This window comes from Triturus cristatus, chromosome 2_2 (genome assembly GCF_964204655.1).
Source record: "Triturus cristatus chromosome 2_2, aTriCri1.1, whole genome shotgun sequence".
Classification (NCBI taxonomy): domain Eukaryota; kingdom Metazoa; phylum Chordata; class Amphibia; order Caudata; family Salamandridae; genus Triturus; species Triturus cristatus.
The window spans coordinates 69,358,423-69,380,960 of record NC_140582.1 but is presented as its reverse complement, the minus strand read 5'-3'; the positions used below and the strand labels follow the sequence as shown (position 1 = coordinate 69,380,960).

General features: G+C 46.3%; 1 protein-coding gene across 1 annotated transcript in view; it reads right to left on the bottom strand.

Moving 5' to 3' along the window:
* Positions 1–22,538, bottom strand: part of LOC146861863 (uncharacterized) — a 136,758-nt gene that overhangs the window by 37,507 nt on the left and 76,713 nt on the right. The window contains exons 4-5 of the mRNA XM_085641033.1: positions 18,429–18,533; positions 14,959–15,069 (exon numbers count right to left, since the gene is read on the bottom strand). Coding sequence (XP_085497159.1) covers positions 14,959–15,069; positions 18,429–18,533 — 216 coding nt within the window. The remainder of the gene's footprint in view (positions 1–14,958; positions 15,070–18,428; positions 18,534–22,538) is intronic.

Sequence of the window (22,538 nt, the reverse complement as noted above, 5' to 3'; positions counted from 1 at the left end):
GCCACAGCAAAGCCTTGCTGAGCAAGAGAAAGAGCAAACTGCAGAATGTTAGACAAACTAGCCTTCAAGGGATCAATCGACCTCTCTCCACACCAGAGAACGAACTTAGACCACCTATAGGAGTATATGGATTTGGTGGAGTGTCGCCTGGCCGATAAAATAACATCCACCACATCTGGCGGGAGAGAGAAAGAATTCAGGTTGCCCCGTTCAATCTCCAGGCATGAAGGTGTAAGCTCTGGAGGTGGGGGTGTAGAACCTGCCCCTCCGACTGCGAGAGGAGGTCTGCCCTCAGAGGGAGACGGAGCGGAGGGCACGAGGAGAGGTGGAGAAGATCTGTGTACCACACCCTTCTTGGCCAATCCGGGGCGATCAATATAACTTGGGCCCGGTCTTGGCGAACCTTCCTCAGAACCCGAGGAATCAAGGGTATGGGAGGAAACGCGTAAAGGAGTCGTGAGCCCCAACTCAACTGAAACGCGTCCCCCAACGCCCCCTGCATCGGATACTGGAGACTGCAGAATGACAGGCAGTGCGCGTTCTCGAAAGTGGCAAACAGATCCACCCGAGGAGTTCCCCACGTCCGAAAGACGTGACGAACTACCTCCGGATGGAGCCTCCACTCGTGGTCGGCGGAGAACTGCCGACTGAGACTGTCCGCACGTACGTTCAGCACCCCGGCCAGATGATTTGCCATCAGACAAATCTGATGGTCCCGAGCCCAGGACCAAAGACGCAGGGCCTCTCTGCATAGACAAAGAGACCCCACTCCTCCCTGCTTGTTTATATACTACATCGCGGTAGTGTTGTCCGTCAGGACCTGAACAGACTGACCGCGAAGGGAAGGGAGGAAGGCCTTGAGCGCCAAGCGTATCGCCCGTAACTCCAGAAGGTTGATGTGAAGCAACCTTTCCTCTGGAGACCAAAGACCCTTGATCTCCAGATCCCCCAGATGCGCACCCCACCCTAAGGTGGATGCATCCGTTATCACTGTGGTCACCGATGGAGGTAGATGAAAGGGCCTTCCTTGAGACAGATTGCCCTCCACGCTCCACCAAGATAGATCCGCTGCAGCTTCTCTGGAGATCCTCACAGACTCCCTGAGATCCCCTTTGTGCTGATACCACTGCTTGCGGAGGCACCACTGGAGCGCCCTCATGTGCCAGCGTGCATGGTTGACCAACAGTATGCAGGAAGCGAACAGACCGAGCAGGCGAAGGACCTTCAGAACTGGAACAACCGCTCCGCTGAAAAACAAAGGAATCATTTCCTGTATGTCGAGAATCCTTTGAGGAGGAGGGAATGCTCGACACACAGTAGTGTCCAGTACCGCACCTATGAACAGGTTGCGCTGAGAGGGCACCAGGTGAGATTTGGGCACGTTGATCGAAAAACCCAATCTGTACAACAGCCGAGTTGTATCCTGCAGATGACACAGCACCTTCTCCGACGACTCCGCCTTGATCAGCCAGTCGTCCAAATAAGGGAAAACCGAAATTCCCGATCTTCTGAGATGGGCTGCCACCACTGCCATCACCTTTGTGAAGACTCGAGGTGCCGAAGTAAGACCAAACGGGAGGACCGCAAACTGATAATGTTGCGACCCTACCGTGAAACGGAGATACTTCCTGTGCGACTTCAGAATGGGGATGTGAAAATACGCATCCTGCAAGTCGAGCGACACCATCCAGTCCTCCTGATTCAGCGCCTGAAGAACCTGCGCAAGGGTGAGCATCTTGAACTTTTCCTGTTTCAGGTAAAAGTTCAGGATTCTGAGGTCTAGTATCGGACGCAATCTGCCGTCCTTCTTCGGGATCAGAAAATACCGGGAGTAGCATCCCTGACCCCTCTCCTGCTCCGGAACCACCTCTATCGCACCTTTCTGAAACAACTTCAGGACTTCTTCCTGCAGGAGAAGACGGTGGTCCTCCGAGCAAGCACCCTGGCAAGGAGGGTAAATTGGAGGGAATTCCCGAAAGGGAAGGGCGTACCCATTTTCTACAAGATCCAGAACCCAGAGATCTGTAGTTACAGACTCCCAATCTTGCAGAAAATGGGTAAGCCGGCCCCCCACAGGACCAACATGATCCGGAATGTCGAATCTAGGGCTGTTTTGCGGTGGTGGGAGGGGCTGAGGAAGAGGAAGAGGAGGAGGAGAGTTGACGGCCACGTGAGCGACCTCTAAGTCTTCCTCTATATCCCTTGGAGCTTTGCTGCTGCTGCTGCTGCTGCTGGGCTGGTCTATAAGAACGAAAACTCGCCCTTCCAAAACCTCTGTACCTCTTGAAAGTACCTCTCGGCTGGGATTGAAGGCCCAACGACCTAGCCGTAGCCTTACTCTCTTTGAAGCGCTCGAGAGCAGCATCAGCCTTCTTCCCGAACAGACCAGACCCATCAAAAGGTAAGTCCAACAAGGTCGACTGGACATCCGAAGAAAATTCGGAGGACTTAAGCCATGCACCCCTCCTGGTGGCAACTGAAGACCCCATGACCCTGGCAACTGAGTCTGCTGTATCCAAGCCACTCTGTATAACCTGGCGAGCAGCCGCCTGGGCATCCGACAGTACTTCACTGAAGCCTGCCCTATCCTCCTCCGACAGCTTCGGTGCCAACTTTTTAGCTGAATCCATAAGCGCATAGATATAGCGCCCCAATAAACAAGTCGCATTAGAAGACTTTAATGCCATACTGGCTGAAGAAAAGACTTTCTTGGCTGATTGGTCTACCTTCTTGGCCTCTCTGTCCCCTGGGACCTGAGGAAACGCACCTTTTGAACGTCCAGAACAAGCAGCCTGAACGACCAGACTTTCAGGTGAAGGGTGTGATGACAAAAACTCAGGATCCCCCGGAGCCACCCTATATCTCCTTGCAACCACCTTGGACACCGCAGGAGCCGAAAAAGGCTTGCGCCACACATCCAACACAGGCTCCAATATTGCTTCATTAAAAGGCAACAGCGGCTCTGACACCGCAGTTGGAGAGTGCAACACCTCAGTCAAGATATTGGACTTGAACTCAACAGATGGCAATTGAAGGTCCAACAACTCTGCAGCCTTTCTGATTACAGCATGATAAGGTGCCGCGTCTTTAGAAGGTTCATCTGAAGGAGGAGTGATCTCCCACTCCGGAGACAAATCCAACCCACTTGCCTCCTTCAACTCGTCAAACACCTCATCGGATTCGACCAATTCTCCCTCTTCAGCCTCATCCATAAGATAGCGCCTCTCCTCCAGCACTCTCTGCGCCTCCCTCCTGGAACGGATCCGCACCTGCGGCGTCGGCGGCGCCGTGATCGAATCCGACGGCGCCGGCAGAGGCGTCGAACGCGGATCAGCTGGAGCAGCCGGCGTCGAACGAGGTCGAGTCGGCGCCGGTGAAGAGGGAAGCGGCGTCGATGTTTTCGGCGCCGGCATCTGCCAAGACGGCGTCGCTGGGAAGAAAGGCATAAACGGTGCTTGAGGATAAACCTGCGGCACTCCCAGATTAAAAGCCATCGGACCCATCGGACCCATAGGTGCACCAGAGGAATACATGGCCCGTGAGAACACCCCATACATCGCATTGAGATACTGCGAGGGGTCCTGACCTGGATTAGGGAAAGCCGGATACTGGTCAGGTAACACCGGACTCGGGCCTGCCGGCGCCGACGGTGGAACTTGCGGCGTCACAGACTCACCCGGAGCCTGATCATCCTCATCCTGGGCCGGAGTCGGAGACGGAGCCGAAGGACCTGCAGGACCTGGAGAAGCCATCGGCGCCGGAGAAGACGCCGGCACCGGCGAATCAGCCGGAGCCGGAGAAAACACAGGAGAAGGAGCAAGAGGTGAAGCCGGGACAGGAGAAGGAGACACTGACTCCCTTCGACGCCGAGCAGGTGATTTAGACTTCGACGTCGAGGCCTTATGATGAGACGAATGCCTCCTTTTCTTCTTATGCTTCTTGCTCTTTGAAGCATGTCCCGAAGTCGACTTGGAAGCCGACCTCGACCTCGACCTGGATCTTCTTCTACCTCTTTTCTCCTTTCTCTTCATCCGGGCGATAAAGAGCTTTGCCTCTCTTTCCTTAAGAGCCTTCGAGCTCATCTTCCTGCAACACGAACATCCTTCAACATCGTGGTCCGATGACAAACACCAAACGCAGTCGTCATGCGGGTCAGTGATGGACATGTGTTTGCCACATTCATGGCAAGGCTTGAAACCAGACTTCCTTGCCGACATTCTCGAAGAAAGACAGAGAAACTTCGGAATAAACACAAAGTAACAGGTAAAGCTACCAGTAACGATTCCCGAAATCCATTGGCGTCGTCGGCGCGGAAAAAAGGGAACTGACGTCATCACGCCGAGGAGGTCTTCTTATGGAGCCGGTGACGTCAGTGGAGTCGCGAGCGGAGCCGTGCCTCTGTGACGTCATCTTCGACCCCATCGGCGTGGACTGCTACAAAAGTTTCCGAATGTTGCTGGCGCAGGGGATATTCACAAGGTGAGGAATCCACTGGCAGATGTATCCATCAGAAGTGGTTTTTAGGGTGTTCCAGTGGATCGACAGGAACGGGGCTGCTGTGAGTGGTAGGGAGGGGGAATTGATGGGTGTGCAGGAAGTTTGGGAGGGAAGGGTGTTTTTTGGCAAAGTCGAGGAAGGGAAGGAGCTGCCATAGGAGCCCATGTTAAACGTGAGTTTTGCATGTTTTTGGGGTTCGATTGTAGGGTGTTGCAGGTGGTTCCGAGTGGATTTGCTTAGCTGGGATGAGAGTTGGGAAGGTCTAATTTTGATTGCAAGTGTTTTGAAGAAAATCCATGGAGGGGAAGGGGTGTTTTGGGCCTAGTTTCAGAGTGCGTTTTGACGGGGCACTCCTCCAGGACTTTTACGCCCCGCCATTTTCAAATGTCACCAGCCGCCCCTGGTGGTAATGCATGCTAGAGCTCTCAAGGTTTCCCAAGCCCATGCTTCACTAGCTGACCCAGACACTTACACCCCCGTTTACACACACACCATCACTACCATTGGCACTACCAACAACTTAACACTAGCATGATCCAGTGAATCAGATTATTTGGGGGACGGAAGGGGGCTCCCAAGAAGTTGGCGCTCAGAGATCAGTCACTGCTTTGTTGTGTGACTGAACTGTGAACACACAATTAAGCCCATGCTGCATCATTTTTTTCACCAGCTGTGGCTAAGGCGCCAAATGTATTTCCGCCCAGGGCCCAATATTCCCCCCACCAATCCCCTCCCCTTCCCTGACCCCTCATGATCTTACCCTGCCCTGGTGTGTAACTTGGTGCCCAGACATGGCGCCCTCCTGCGGCTGCTACCGGCCAGAGCCTTCCAGCTTCCAAGACAGCATAGCCGCGACACCCTAGGCCAGCAGCAGCCCCGGGATCCACTCGAAGAAGAGCAGCCCCAGGCTGCAAAGCGCGAGGACAGCCCCCCTCCACAGCATGCTGTCAGCGGGCAGTGGTCTCAGCCCCTGCTTCGCTCGGCTTCGAAGCACTGTGAGGAGGATAAAGACGAGCTCGGACATAGGGTAAAATTTTATTTCCTGACCCCAAGGCAGCCTAAAGCATGAAAACCGCCACCTGTTGCTGCCAGTGAGACTGACTGCACCACGGCGACCGGGCAATCTTAAACCAGCACTTTCCAGGAAGACGGTGCGAGCTCCCGTTATACACGCCCCCACGTCATCTGGGACATCTTTCTGGCGTCTGTCCAGCATTAGACTGCTTTCAGACACTACTTTACTTTTAACACTGCCAGGATGTTTAAAAAACAAGCTGTCACCATTGCGCAAAGGCGGCTGCTTGTTTACATTTGCATCACGTTTTCACTTTAACAATAGCTGCCGCCCCACACAGCACTTGCGGGATGGGGCGGCAGCTATTGTTAAAGTGAAAGCGCAATGCAAAAATAAACACGCGCCCGCCATTGCCCAAGCCGACTGACTGAAAAAACATAGTGCTTACCGACTAATGAAGGAGACCGTGTAACGCCGCAAGTAAAAGATCCAGTCCTGATGGGCGGTCACAAAAGGAGACAGGGCGGTAACAAGGAGGGACTAAGAAGCCTCATATTGAATCGGAAGCCAGCGTTTACCAAAGACAATGCCACCAGCCAATGAAAAATATGCGCGGAGAGTGTGTGAGGCATCCACAGCACTTCCACATCATAACCTACTACAGCATGACTCACAGAGCGAGCAGCACATGCGCTGCAACGCTAGGCTCGACCGAAACCGGTAAATACCAGCAGTCTCATACAAGCGACAGTCCCACAGTCAATAAATACAAGATAAAAAATATAAGAATGAGGAAACTCCAGCAGGGTTGGAGCAGCATTCAGCCTCGATGCAGAAAAGAAAAGTGTATTTTTAAAGCATCATTGCTTCAGCTCTTTGACACTGAGCATACTGATAATCCAAGCAGCATTCAAAACTGTTGTCATCCCAACAACAATTACCTCTCGTGTCCAAATGTAAACTGCGGAGTTACTCTAACATAGTGACGAAAACCCAAAAGTTTACATACTGGCCATATCCATAGTTTTCATGGTTTATCATAAGCGGTACAAAAAAAGGCAAAATTATGTGGAGTTTCCTTCAAGAGGAACACACGTCAGAGCCACAGTTAGACTGTTTATTAAACGTGGCATCAGTGTCAGGAATTAACTTCATTCTTGAATCGGGACAGGCTATAATGTGTTATGCATTTATATAATTGACTATCAAGTGTGAGGGTATCCAGGCGCTTTGCAGGTGTGTGGTGCTATCCTCGTGCAGGCTTCATCAAAGAGCCAGGTCTTTAGATCCTTGAGGAATTCAAAAAGACAGGAGGAGGCTCTACTGTGGAATGGGATGTTGTTCCATGCTTTAGGGGTGATGTATGAGGAGGCACGCCCAACTGATCTGCTTTTGCGAATGCATGGGATGTATGCTAATGAGAGTCCAGCTGACCGGGGGGGGGGGCTGGATGGTTGGTGGAACTGCAAGCACCTGTTCAGGTAGTGTGGGCCTATGTTGTGTAGTGATTTGTATGTGTTGGTGAGAAACTTGAACCTGAACGCTTAAGCATTGGGAGCGATTGCAATTCACTCAGGTGTGAAGTGATGCGAGACTGGTGATGGGGGTTGAGGACCAATCTGGCTGCTGCGTTATGGACGGTCAGAGGTTTTTTTGCGAGTTTGTTGGTGATTCTCGCGTAGAGGGTGTTTCTATAATCCAGTGTGCTTGTGATGAGGGCTTGAGTGACAGTTTTTCTGGTGCTGTTAGGTAGCTCCTTGAATATCTTTTTCAACATCCTCAGGGTGTGGAGGCAGGCCGTAGAAATGATTTTGACCTGGGCAGACATGTCCAGCTGGCTGGCGATGATGATCCCAAGGTTTTCTTGCTTGTGTGCTGGGAGAGGGAGTGGTTCCATGTTCTCTAGGCCACCAGGCAGAGTCTCAGTACAAGGCATCTTTCCAGGATATCATCACGTTGATCTTGTCTGTATTTAGTTTGAGGTAGTTGGACTTCCTCCAGGAGGCTACTTCGGTCAAGCATAAGTTGAAGTTATTCCTGGTGCCTCAGTGCTTTGACCGCGAGGGGCAATATCAATTGTATGCCGTCGACATAGGTGAATATGTTGTTTTTAGAGATTATGTCTGCCGGCTGCATCCATGTAGATGTTGAAGAGGGTCTGGCAAGGGAGAATAATAATTTTCTCCATTGCAAGCAGCAGAATAACAGACCTCTTTAACCTTCCTAAAATCAATGCACAGTTTCCAATCCTGTGGAGGACTTGTATTATGACCCCTGCTAACAGCTATTCCACAGTTTACAATGGACTCATTACTTATTAAAGTCTGACACTACAGCAGCTGCCCGACACAGACCTTCAGGCTGAAGCCTTAGATTATACCAAGGATAATAAGGGTTAATCATTTATTGGTTAATTTAAACAAGTAAATCAGAGTCTGGAAAATACAGCGTTGCTCAAAAGAGGAACTAGGGATGGCCTGTGGGAACTAGCAGCATCTGTTATCTCATTTGTATGATTAAAGTGTAGTTGTTACAAAGTCTATTAAGTGTTTTGAAATTTAAAATCCAATAACTAACGTCTTTACAAAAGAAACATAATTTGTGTGGTACACAGTTGTAACTTATTGGGACAGAGGTGCTAGCAGCAATGACAGCAAGTTAGGAGGTTGCCTAGAGGAAGGGAGTCATTTAGTCTACAGTTGGCTACAAAGCAAATACAACTGTGCATCAGCTTTCAACAAAACAGGTTCAAATAGGGCAAGGAGGTAGGCGATGAGAAGATAACCATGAAACAAGTTAAACTGAAAGGGCTCCCAAGTGTGCATGGATGGCACTAGAGGCCTTAGGAATAAAACCTTGGAATCTGGAGATTTGCAAAGTGCACTAAAGAAAAGCTTTGAGTCAGATAACAACAAAGAAAAGAACAGAAATAGAAGCTTAAAGAATGCCAATACTAGCTTCAAACTAATTTCCTAAATGTGACAAGTATGGTAAGAATCCCTCAGTTTATAGGACAGTAGATATTTCTGGGATCAAAATTGAGATATGGTTCAATCTAATGACGGACACACAGGGATAACTAAGGCAGAAACATGGGTTACATGAATGAGCAGGACAGGAATGGGCAAGCTGTACAACTGATGGCAACAACTGATTGAAGGTAATGTTTAAAATGTTGTTTAGTGGGAACCCAGGTAGTGACCAGAGACTTTGGTATCAAGAGGCGATTGTCCCATTTAACCCTTTTCATCTTCAGCGTCACTCATTGCGAGCTTAGATGACATTACCAAAGGAGTTTTAGAAGATATATAAAATATTAAAATCTACAGAAGGTCTATAATACTTGATGAGACTATACAGACTTAAACTTCCACTGCCCAACTGCCATCTGACAGTTACTGCTGCTCTAAAAAAGCCCAATGGTTTCTTAGTATCATATTTAACAGCAACCAATTTAAGAAGGCTGGCCAAAACATTCTATGCATTGAGAAGTTTAGCCGAAGACAGAGGAACAATTTCCTTGGGCCACTATAGAATTTGCCTAAAAAGAAAGCATGTATGTAGCTTCATGCTTACACACAGTGTTGGAAAAGGGTAGCGTGGTGCAGAGCGGGCGGGCCAAACTCCAGAGGAAATGTGCAAAGCATCCACGCAGTACACACAGGCGACACACAAGGCACACTACAAAAAGAGACACTACACCAGTTGAGGTAAAAAGAACTTTTGTATTGTCCAAAACCACAAGGTGACAGGTAATCTCTATACTGCGCCAACTGGCGCTGGGTCAAATTTACAGGGGGGAATTATATACATGGCAGGGCCAATCGTGCCGCTGCCAGAACCATTGCGAAGCACAGGTAGAATAAATGTACGTGACAGGAATAAAGGTAACATCCATCCACATGAATCCTGCAATAAAATACATCAGGGCATGATGTTAGACATTAGGCCGGAACACCTGTAACGGAAACCTCACAGCATCACAATATACATGACCGGCCTGGGCATCCCCTGAGGCAGGAAATTAGGGTAGGCAGAGCATCACCACCTTAACCTGGCATCTAGACATAACCATTAACATAGCGCTTAAGAACATGACATTCGAAGATAGCGCTGCACCTTTCACGGCGATAGCGCGTTAAAACAAGGCCTTAGCGCGCAGGGCATGGCAACTAAACATAGCGCTGCACGGGGCAATTGAATCGCATTTTAAATCAGGCATTTACCCTAGCGCTGCCCATATCAATTCAATAGCGCCTCAAAACCAGGACATATGAACATAGCGCTGCTTCTTGCCAATCAATAGCGCTTCAAACATGGCCTGTAAATCTGGCGCTGCACATAGCATAACATTAGGCCAGAAATGCATTTAATTATAGTCCCCGGCATTCCAGTAGGTCAGGGCATCCAAGGTTGTGATGAGGAAGGGACACTGGGGGCGGGCACCGGCAATGTACCCCGAATTCACCCCCTATCACTCGGCATTATATTCCTCCTCACCGGCTTACTGAAGAGCTCCCCGGGCCGATTAGGCACACGTGGCAGCTGCCCACTGCCAGTCGGGGCAGCTGTACCGAGTCCCGCCAGTTCCTGCGAGGTGGAGGTCCCTGCCAGGACATGGAAGGCAGGGTGGTGTCCCTACAGTAAGTATGGGCCCCACGGGGCCCTCCGGGCATTCACCGGGGCGGGCACCGACTATGTGCCCCGACTTCGCCCCTCCCACCAAGGCAAGTGCGGACCAAGGCCCCACTCACCGGCACTCTCCTGGCAGGCTTCAGGCGTCGCTGCGGCCTCCCGGCAGCAAACTGTCACGCTCTCCGGCTTCACTTGGGCGGTGGGGGCAGGCGCCGACAATGCGCCTCGGGCCCCTGACCTTCCTCTTCTCTCCTGGGTCGCTGTGCTTGCGGGGCTCTCGTCACCTCGCGAGAGCCCCGCCCACCAAGGCACCGGTCGGGTCTTCGCCCGGGCCCCCTCCCGGGACCCGGGACTCTTAGGCTCGGCTCGCGGGGCTCTCCCAGACTCCCGGGAGCCCCGCTCGATCACGCGGCCACTTTCGGCCGGCTCGGGCGAGGTCCCGACTTCTTCCGGGTCGTCGCAGGCAGCGTGGCGGCCTCCAACGCTACCTCGGGTCGCGGCGGTGATTCCGGGGCAGTTTGGAAGTGCGGGGTAGGCTCCCGCTGGCACAAACACCAACACCGCGTGACGGCACACACACGGGGTGGGCTCCCGATGTGGTGATTAAACCTTCAAAGGTGGCACACACGCGGGGTAGGCTCCCGAAGTAAGGAATAAGCGCCGAGGCAGTGGGCACTCGCGCCGACGGCGATATCACGCAGGGTGGGCTCCCGCTGGGCTCCTCAGTAGGCTGGCACACGGGGTAGGCTCCCGATATGTCTTTCAGCGCCCAGCTCTCCCTGGCCACACACTCCTCACCTCCTTTGGGCCACGAGGTGTAGCGCTTTGCAGGCGCTCCCACCAGCTTTAGGGGCAGTGCACAGTCACTTCCAAGATAGCGCTCACCAAACCTAGCGCTCTCCTTCCAGGGGGCTTGTAAATAGCGCTCTCCTCCCAGGGGCTTGTAGATAGCGTCCTCTGGTCCCCTGCCTCTTGATTGAGGGTTTCTTGAGGGGGGGAAGCTGCGTTGGTGGCTGCAGGCGGACTACTCAGTCTCTACCTGTCGTCCCTGGATTCTCCTCTCGCCGGGCCAGATCAGTGGGTAGTTCAGGATCCCTCACTCACTTAAAGGGCAGTGCCTAAACCCTGTCACCTTCAGAGGCATAGGTCCCTGACTGATCCTACCGCCTAAAACTCCTGCGAGGGCTTCTCCAGGTTTGCGTTGCCCCAACTATATCTTTCCCTCGCCCTGTGGACAGTAGGGGGGGGTAGGTAGGCTCAGGGCCCAGCACACAGGCCTATGTGGCGGTAACCCCTGGCAGCAGGTCCCCTCTCTCCCAGGTCCACCCTCTGACTGACTGCATGGCAACCCAGCTCCTCCCTTTAGACGCCCCTCACCCCACCTTCCAGACAGTGCCAGAAGCTTCTAGAAGCGTCTGGGGAAACTGGCTCTAACTGGCCTAGGGGGAGGGGTAGAGCACCCTGGGTGCCAGGCTTCCCTCCAAAAGCAGGGGCTGCTGGGAAATAACGCCTAGACTGTCTACCCAGCTCAGTCAAACGGCACAACCACACAGCTTTGGCATCCATTTTAAGTTATATTTTTAAAATGGGGAAACTCAGTCTGCACACATTCATACAGCATTCATATCTCATTTAGTTTCCCCGAAAAGCGAAAAATTTCGGGTAAAAGGGCCAAGTCCAACACACAGGAACAGGGAGGAGTGAAGTTTCTGGTAACCTAATATTGGGAAAGTCTCAAAATACAGCAACAAAATCAGTTTTAAATCCTGCCAGAAGAAATCAGTCATATGCACCATGCACCAACCCAAGAAAAGGTTTAATGACAGTTAAGGGTCTTGTGATCACTTGAAACCTAACAGATGGTCTACTGGGTTTGAGCACACCCCTGTCACAGTTAACAGTTTCATGAAAGGAGTGCACAAATAGTTCCTTTTCATCTGGCACAGTTTGGCAGGGGCTTCAATAAGGCATCACAGTCCAGCCATCTTTCAGTTTTTGACACTAAATTGGTTTTTGACACATAATAGCACTTTCCATCTTGGAAAGTATGTCTATTAAGTGTAGTGCCTGGCTTAGGTCAAATTTAGATCCACATAACTAAAGGGACCAAATGATTTTAGAAGTAAGGAAAGAAAGGGCAAACTCCTCATGCGAGACATAGCTCGAAGGAGATCAGCGTGAAGAACCAATCTCTACGTAAACATGCTTTACTTCACCTAGAGGGCCTCAGCCTCTCAGAATTTACAGACCCGGTGCCCCACCCTGTATAAGAAAGTGGAGGCATTTTTATTTGGTACACTTTTAGGATTGGCAACATGTAGCAATGATGTTTGCCAAAACTGAAAATACCTCCATTTAACAAAACCTTTCTGTAACAATTAGACTTGCTAAGAAGTTTTATCTTTGGCTTGCAATTAAACATAACACCTTTGTAAACGGGCATATTTACCATTTCCCAAGTAAAATTATCCACTTAAACAGACTTAAATTTCACACTGAGAGGGCTCAAAGACATCATTTATAATTTCTCTGGGTCTGTGGCCAAACTAGGATTCCTCATAAATGCCTCAAACCTAGCTACATATCTTTTCAGACCAGTGGCTGTGAGTGACATTAAAAGCGCATCATTCACATGTAGCAGAACTGTTAATGGTCTGCTGCCAGATTTAGGGGAGGCAGCAGGTACTGCACACAGCTCTTTATTCAGTCAATCTATAAACCGATTAAGTGAAAAGGGGGCCATAATGCACCCATAAAAAGTCCCCCTACCAGAAGGAAAAGATAAACTACGCTCGATTTCCCCATACCTTACTGAAGCCTGGAGCAGATCATAATTTTGCCTAAGTAGGTGTGTCAGCTCTGGTGCTACCCTTGAACAATATATTTTTTTACTGGCCAACAGAAACAGATTAATGCACTACTGCCTGGTATTCATACATCCTTAAAACCAAAATGACCATCAGTGACATCGTTCTACTTATATCAACCGCATAACTGCACCCTCCATACTAATTTGCACAAATAGTTTTAGCAGGGAAGGGCCTAAAACACATTGAATAAGCAAGATTAGAACATTGGAATGTTGGGAGCTCCATTGAAAACAATCGAGTGCTCTGGGCTTATAATGGCTGGTATAAGCCCGGAGCACCAACATTCCAATGTGTCTTTGTTCACAGCTCTGGCTGTGAACAAAGACTTCAGGGAGCCTGAGGGGATTTGAATCCCCTCGCGCTCCCTGAAGGCTTTGTTTGGTTAGAACATTCTGTCCTCTAGTGGCAGAATGTTCTAATAGCCTTATAGCCCTTCGTAGCAGGGCTATACCGGCTTTTAAAGTCCCTCTGCTTTGTTAAAGTCCCTCGCCTTCGGCTCGGGCCTTTAACGCTGCAGCGGGCCTTTAACAGCCGGTATAGCCCGCTACGGCGGGCTATAAGGCTATATAAGAATTTCTGAAAATGGGTCTATGATCAAAAGGTGAGTTGGCTCTGGGAGTATAAGCCGATGAAAAAAATCATGTAATACTATTGACAGATATGGAATCCAAGACATGATGTTGTCCTTTTAGAGATCTATGGGACCCCATTCGGATGAGGTTTTTTATTGGAGGGACTATCCTTAATTGCCATAATCACTTCACTCATTAAAAGGAGACCCCTTTTGTTGGTGTAACCCATTTTCGAGGAACATGATACTGTGCTAGAGGGCTTGCCACAGAACTAGAGACTGCAAAGGTTTTCAAGCCATTCCTCCTCTGTCATAACCTTAAGGGCACCACCCATGGCATCCTGTTTCCCTCCACCTGACGGTAAATTCTAAAAGAGTTTAAAGTTCTTATAATGACATTCTGTGTCCATGTCACACAAGGCCTCCCTATAAAACGTCTACTTTGTATTCTTCAATGTTCTCTTAGAGATAAGCCACTCCTCTGCTATTTTATCTTGATGTCAGGGAAAATATTCAATTTCTCTCAAAAGAGAAGATCTATCTTTGGCACAGTCAGAATTAAACAACATGTGTTTCTATTTCCTGGTTTCTGAAGAGTGGGCGAACTATAAACACATTCAGTTAATTTATTAAAGCCCATTAAATGTCCTTAGACTCCCTTTCAAGAGCCTGATATATCTAGTTGAATACAGCAGTAACCACCAGAAGAGTAAATTCTACAGGGAAAACAGATATGTCCAAGCTCATTGAAGGCCACCTCTACTCTGGGAATTACCTTGAGTAGAAGATGCGGTCAACAATATGTAGCATGAGGGTACGATAAAGTTAGGGGTAAGCTAAATTTTTATTATACAACTGCAGTTTTGCTTTATTCCCGACTACTGGCCTACCGATAGTTTGAAAGCTTTTCAACTTTTCCAACGTCTGTGAGGTTCAATAATTTTAACTACCGAACTAGAAATACTTCCTTGCAAGCATCAGTATTTATTCATAAAACTTGCTTCTGCTGAAAATGGATGTGCTGTTTTTCTCACAAGTTAACTTTCCTGGAGACTTTGAAATTGGATGGATGTTGCCAACCTTCTATTTCTTGCAACAATTTAACATGGGTGCTGTGGTCCCGGTTTTAGAATGACAATCTGCTTGCAGGAAAGTTTGCAAATTATGGTATGAAACTTTAGGGTTTGCAAGGATCTCGTGCAATTCCATGAAAAAAACAGCTGCACATCCCTGGATACAATTTGGGAGCAATTGATGTTTATTTCTAGATGCTGTCACTTTCAGAGGGTGAAGTCTACTTGGTGTGCCATGTACTATCTTTAGAATATAAATGTATCTCATGAAAGTTCAATAACAAATCATCTACTTACCTGTAGGACTACTGGTACTTTCTCCACTCTCAGAATCCAGATAGACTATAGGATATGATTCCACTTCTTCCTTAATGTGGAACGAAACAACTGGTAACGGAGCTGAATGTCCTGTTTTTAAAGAAACATGAAAATACTGAATTCTGCTTGCTGATATTTTAACTCCACAATATATCACTCATTATTCTGTACAAGTAAATATGCCTTTTCAAAGGGAGTAAACAGTAAGTCCAAAAGGAAGAGATATGTATAAGGAAAACTTAAATGCACTTGTCCAACTTTTTAAATACAATGCACCATGCCCTATGTGCTGATCAGGGCCACCTACCTTAGGGGTAGCATATGTATTAAAAACAATGTTTTTAGGTCGGGCATGGGGTTTATTTTTCTAAGTCGAAAGGGCAGTTTAAAACTGCACACATGCTACATTAGCAGGCCTGATACAGGTTTCAGAAAGTTACTCAAGTGAGAGGCACAATAAGTGCTTCAGGACCACCAATTTGCATTTAATTTCCAGGCCCTGAGTACATGTAGTACCACTTTACTAGGGATGTATAAGTAAATTAAATGTGCCAATTGGGTGTAGACTATTTTGCCATGTTTAAAGGAGGGAGCACAAGCGCTTTAGAACTGGTTATCAGTGGTAAAATGAACAGAGTCCTAAGGCCAAGAAAAACAAATTCAGCAAAACAGGAGAGGTGAAGGCAAATGGTTTGAGGATGACCCTGCAGAGAGGGCCAAGTTCAACAAGGTTCAATGTGGCAAAGGGCAAACCTATGCACATAAAGCAGTGAAATTCTTATTAGCAGTAGTAAGGTAGGGGATGCTGTCTTAAAAGTAAACAAAAACTAGTGTTTAAGGTAACTGTGCCTCAAGTAGAAAGAGAACAGGATCAAAAGGAAAGAAAGTAAATAAGAAAACATGGTACATATTGAAGTAAAGGTAGTGCGATGCCTGGTAGATCACAAACCAAAAGAGAAGGATGGGAGGACTCCTCTAGAAGGCAGGTGACAAGGTGGAAAAGAAGAAATAGGGAAACTCAAAGTTCCTGAGCATGTTGTTATGGTCAGATAATTATTATCCAATGGGCTGGGGGTTGGTTGCAGCCCAGGTCCAATCCAGTATGATGACTGTGTATGGATCCAGTCGACAAAGTATTCACCGGAACAGATGTATATCCAAAACAGGGTTGGTAGTCCTGCAATAGTAGATTAAGGCAGTGAAGGAGTCAGACTTATTTGGATTGGTAGAGTCTCCAGGAGAACTGTCCAACTGATATAGGATAGCGATTCTTAAGATTATGAGAAACAACCACTGCCATTTTTTCTGGGACGTGAATCAGGTGGTCCAAATTGTGTCAAGACTATGTTTACAGCGATAGAACAAACATCACAATATTCAGCAAACAAAATGTAATGCAAACTGATGTGTATACTAAATGCCCTGTCCTGCGCACACAATTTCTCCAGTGAAACAATCACCTGAGCTAGAAAACATGTCAAAAAGTAGACATACAAGAACCGTTAAGGAGGGAAATATTAGCTCAAAATCTATCACATATAAGGACCAAACTGACTCAAGCTACACAAAGGAGAATGTTTAATTATTTTCAGAGTGAAAATTTGAATAGAGTGTCTCCTTAAACATTGATGAACAAGACGTTTTTGAATAAGGAAATCCCCACAGCATGTAAAACAAGTCACCATTCAACACAAATGTTCAGACTGGAGTGTAATTCAACACATCTGACAAAACTAATGAGCTAATAAAGTTAGGGAAAAGAAGAGAAGACCAGACCTTTACTGCTGTTCTAGCCCAAGCAATGGCGTTACGAGATTCCTCCATAGCCTAAATGGAGGCATTGTAAAAAATGCAGGCAAGATGGATTGAAGCAAATAATCCCTACTCTGGAAGAGGACAGAAAAATTACTTAAATGTACACCAAACAAATGATTTGGAAATCACTATGGCTACAAAGAGCAGGTGGGTTTATGCTTTATTTGAGGGACCTAGACATTCAGATGGAATGACCCCTTTTCTAAGCAAGAAAAGACAACAGGAATTTAAAAAGGATTACATAAATTCAAAATCACATTGAACAACAATAAAGTAACAAAGTTATGCTTTAAAATATACATTTTCAAACTACTGCATTTATCCTAAATACTGACAAACAACGTATCCCTAATCATTGGAGAACTAATACAATGCAAAAGAGGTCAGAACATATAGAAAGCAAGCCATGATAAAACACGGCTCATTCCTAAACTACCAGTATCACTTGAAATACAAAACACATTTAAAACATGTATGCAGTGCACTTGCAAGATGATTTAGAACAAAAATAAAAGAAAAACAGTCACCACATATAATTATATGTACTTTGCACTGAGATATAGTTAAATCTGAATTAATAAACATCGGATCATCATAACAATACGGTTCAGTTTGTCTTACATTTTATTTGGCAGCGGGAGATACTAAACTGATTCCACCTTAACAAAAAAAAAAACAACAAGTACACAAATTACTGCTGAGGTGAAATCCTTTATTTATAGGAATATACACACACAGCTCTAAACGAGGAAAATAGATTGATCAGAACAAGCTGAATAAAATGTTTGTATGACATAAAATAATTATTTGAATTATACTATGAGTTAAGCTATGAATAAGCAAAAACAATTGTTTCTATTAATTCAAGAGTGATTTTATACCGGGATGCCCTTTATCATGCTAATCTAAGTTACAAATTCCTATTTTAAAACACACAAATAAAGGTCATGAACACTATGCAATATTTTTTATTTAAATTTTGCCTGTCAAAATCAGTGATTATGACATCCATCTCCTTTTAAGTGGCCTTTTACTCATGATTCTTGAATGAGAGATACATCTCTGTCCCTTTTGAATTGAAATAACTGCTGTAAATATCACGTCCATGTTCGATTTGTGTCGTTCAGTTCCATATTAAAACTTAGGGCTTTTTTTTAATGCATCCTATTTTCGTGGCCTAATAATTAGTTTTGAGATTCAACTTTCTAGCATGCATCATCGCCTTATTTGAGGGAGATGCACCAAAACGTGGGTGGTCTTGCAAATTCACAAAAAAATAAGTTCACATGTCCCACAGTTAAATAATTTTTTTATTAACTGAGCAACAGGCTGAAATGGAAGACTGAAATGGGACTTAATTCAAGGGAGAAATATTGAACCCTCTTCTCCATTGATCAAGTAATAAAAAACAGATACATCAGGATAGTTGACAATTTGACTGAACCACCTGATGATGTGAGTTACTCACACCCCTGGCCCTGGTGTCACTAAACCTTCCGCACAAAAGACTGTTACACCTCTGATTCATAGCAGAAACAAAATTCAGAAGAACTGTCAACTCGTCGGAGCTAGGAAGAAATTACAAACCAACCAATCAACCTCAATGTAACAATTGTTGATCAAGAGTAACTTACCAGAGTTGGAAGCCGTGCTGACTTTCTCTCCTACTGCACTATGATGATCTGTTAAACGTGTTTCTGATTTGTGTTCCCTCGTTAAAATGTTGTCACAACTAAGAGCTGGAAAACCAACAGGAAAAATAAAACATCAACATTTGCATATGTATTTGTCAGTTAGAATTGAAAGTTTCTTGAAGATCTTCTTGTTTTACGGAGAGAAGGTGTAAAAAGAATAATTAAAGTTGCATAATGAAGACCGAATGGATCTATTGCAGATGTTTGTTCTTTTTTGCACTAAACACAATTTGCAGTACAATGCCAACTGACTGTATATGAAGAAAATATTAATCTGCCTCAATGAGGAATCACAGAGCGCATCATATATTTCTGGAATAACTGTGAAACAAACTCAAATTGTTCATACGATTATACGTTGCCTATACTCTTAAGAAGAAAATAAAGCACTGAAACAAGCATTGGCCAAACCAGTATGTAATACATTTCAATCGCATTACCTGACCTTTCCAATTTGCAATGTTTATTGCAAATGCTGTTCCACATTAGCTAAAAGGAAAAATTGTTAGCTGATCCGGAACAGCATTGGTAAAAACAAAAAAAGAGCTGCTGTATTGCAATGACATATAGATTTGCACATTTTATAATGTACAAAAGTATAGATTAATTCTCCTGCTACTGCGTAAATATAATTTTAGGCAATGCCGGCCAGACTTACACTTTAGCCAATCACTCGCGGACCCATTTGTTTGTTATTCTCTGGCATCATTCCTTTGATCGTCCCTGAATTGTAGGAGATCTCTTTTAAACAGTGATGTAATAGATATAAATGCAGCATTCTTAATGATTTTAGTGAATCCTGTTCATGAATTCTGAAATGTTTTTGAGGTGCATTTTATATATAATGCTATCTTTTCACATTATGTAATTTTTAACTTATGTTTTTTAACTGTTTTCAATCATAAATATATAATGTATTATGTATTATTAAGTTTTCTTGCACTTTATATGCTATGTACACATTGTGAAATAAAGAACTTTGACTGACTGACATACAAGTCTGCATTTGTCACTAACCACGAGCACCTATGCGTCATGACACAGCAGCCATTGCCTTTTTTTAGGTCTCGCCTAGCCACGCAGCGCATGCGCGCTGCACGCCTTGGCGAGATCTATTGTTGTCGGTTTCTTGGCCGAAGGGGGACAGGACATGTGCGTGCTGGACAGGCGATGTACACACGTCCGGCTCGCGTGTTCAGCACAACGCGCGCTCTCGCATCCTGTAGCTGTTATTCCGAGCTGCCTGCCGGGGAACCTGGAGATTGGGGCGAATGGGCTGCTAGCCGGTACATCTGTGTCACATTACATCACTTCCTGAGCAGAGTAGTCATTGCTAGCACAAAAAAAGAAGTTCGCTCAGTCCACCTTTGTCTGGCAACGCTTGGTGAGTTGCTCTCAGCATTTCACTCTTGAATAGCTCATTACACCGCCTCACATTTCCACATCTTTGTTGCTTTCTTTCTCTTTCGGTTACCTTGGGTGTGGGTTCACAGTTAGTTCTTGTATCTGTGCTATTGTGCACTGCTTTGGGATCTTTCTGCCAGCATCTTAGGTTACAGTTCCTTCTGTATCTGGGGTTCCCTCTGGATCCTGGTGGGTTGTTGTTACAACATTTCATCATCCGGAGGCAGGCTAGTCTTTCCACCATACTGATCTATCCAAATACCAGTGAGAAATGTTTTGTTCTACTCACCCCTGAAACAATTATTTGTGTAACGTGCTGTAGTGCCTTTATTCCATCTACTTGCCAGACGATGCAGATCCGACTACTGAGATGAGCCCCTGTGTTTATGGGTTTGGTGCGAGTTTCGTACATTAATCCATTACTTAGGCATGTCACATGTCTTAGCTGGTGCAGCCTAATTTCTACACCGACTCTGGGCCTGCTAAATTTGCATGTGTTAGGACTATAACGACTAAGATAAACGTAGGGGCATTCTCTCAATTGTCACAGTTCTAAGCACCTCACACCCACTGTGGTGGGCTGGCTCCTTGTTATTTTTATGTCGAGCCTGGGCAGCCATGGGCTGCTCTGCGAGGCATTCTGTGTTTAGGTATGGATGTGAAACGTTGCCCACTCTTCGCCCATATTTTTCATTGGCTTGTACCAATGTCCATTTGAAACTGTGGCTTTCCATTAGTTAATAGGCTTAGAAGTCCCTCCTTAGTACCACCTTTTCCCAGATTGTAAACTCCCGTAAGGACACCCCCGTTACCTGTGTTGTAGCTCAGTAGGCTTTATTTACAGTCTCTGAGCACTATTTTCTCAAATAGCTTTGTCTTGACTGCTGTTGGCAGGAAAAGGAAGGACACGCTCTCTCCTAACACCAAACGCAATGCAATAGGTCTTGCATTTGCGAGAGTTTACTCTATTTTCATTGTAAATGACAATGCCTTTTATTTATCAGTTTTAAAAACAACACATAAATAAAAGGCATTGTCACTTACAATGCCAATAGCTCAAACTCTCGTAAATGCGAGACCTATTGCATTGCAAATGCTTGTAACTTTAAGGGCGGGGAAGTAATAGAGGAGTGAATGGGGGCGCATGTCAACACCACGATGGGAGCAACGTCGAGTCGGTGGTGATGGTGAACAACAGAGGAGCTGGGGACTGAAAAATAAAACAAAAACAATGAAAATAGCAGGAGAGGAAACCAATGGATGAGCTGGGTAAGAGGGAAACAACACAGTGAGTGTGGAGAGCGGTGATGTGAGTGGAGAGCTGCATCCAGAGCTGTGAGCAAGAACACATATACACTCCTTTACAGTGCTGAAAACAAAAGAAAGAGTAGTTCCCTGGTGTGCAGCAGTGTAAAAATGCAAGTCATCCCATCAAAAGGATGCTAAAGAAGCATGCTCCAGAAGAAAGACAAACACACAAAGAGAAAAGAAAGCCATCAAACTACATGAACGCAAATGAGACTGACAAGACAGCAAACTGATGGTAAGCAATGTGTAGGCCCAAAGCACAAAAACATTTTTTTAACAACTTTATTTAGCATTTTGTAGAGAGACATGACACACTTTTCAGCAGTATCGGAAAAGACAAAAGAACAGGAGGGTTCAGCACTTATCATTTCCTAAAATTGTACCTAGGGAAGAAGTATGGGAAGAAGACCATCGCTCTGAAAAGTACAACAGCCCCTAAGTCCCCCCTGCCACTCAAGCTGCACAAGCCACACATATGAAAAAATAACACTGTAATGAGAATAGACCCAAATGGAGTAGGGATAACGGTGGGTCGCTCTCGGATTTTGAGGGGGATTGTACCCTTATGTCGGAGGCCCTCAGTGTTTTAGACATAGTAAGGTGTGCCCCTATTCTGTTTTGACGACGTATGTGCGTGGTGGAAGGACACCATGTACCATCGAATTTATCCACCCTGTACCTGAGTATAGCTGTAAAGGTTCTCCATGGCGTATATATTCCATTCTTTACCCAACCATAAGTTCAACATAGGGGCTTGTGGCAGTTTCCACATTTGTGCTATGCACAGCCGAACTGCCAATAGTAGCTGGGAGAGAAGGCTCCCTTATGGGGTCGAAGAAGGAAGAGATCTATTTGCACCAGGATCGCCCAAGAGATTTGTCAAAGGATCGTGCGGTAAAGTGGTGTGTAATGGTGCGTATCGTTTGGAGAACCTAGTTCCAGATCGTTTGACCACTCGGGCATGCCCACAGGGTATGCAAAAATGTGCCCTACTCCCAACATCCCTTCCAGCACAGCTCAGAGCTTCCAAACATTTTATGCAACCTTATTGGTGTCAGGTACCACTGTGTGAGTAGTTTGTAAGAGTGTTCTTTATAACGGAGACAAATAGAGGACTTGGAGGCCCCTTGCCCTATTGCTCCCCAGGTGTTCCTTTTTCCATTGTTTCATATCGGCATAGTTTTTGGTGGGTTGAGCTTGAGTATATGACAGTATAGCCACGATATGCCTTTGTGTCAGATATTGGAAAGGTACACAGATTCTATATGCGTCTCCTCCATCTGCATAGCCAGGCAAGCCGTTGGACGCTCGGCCTTGTGTAAAGATTGCCCTATCCGA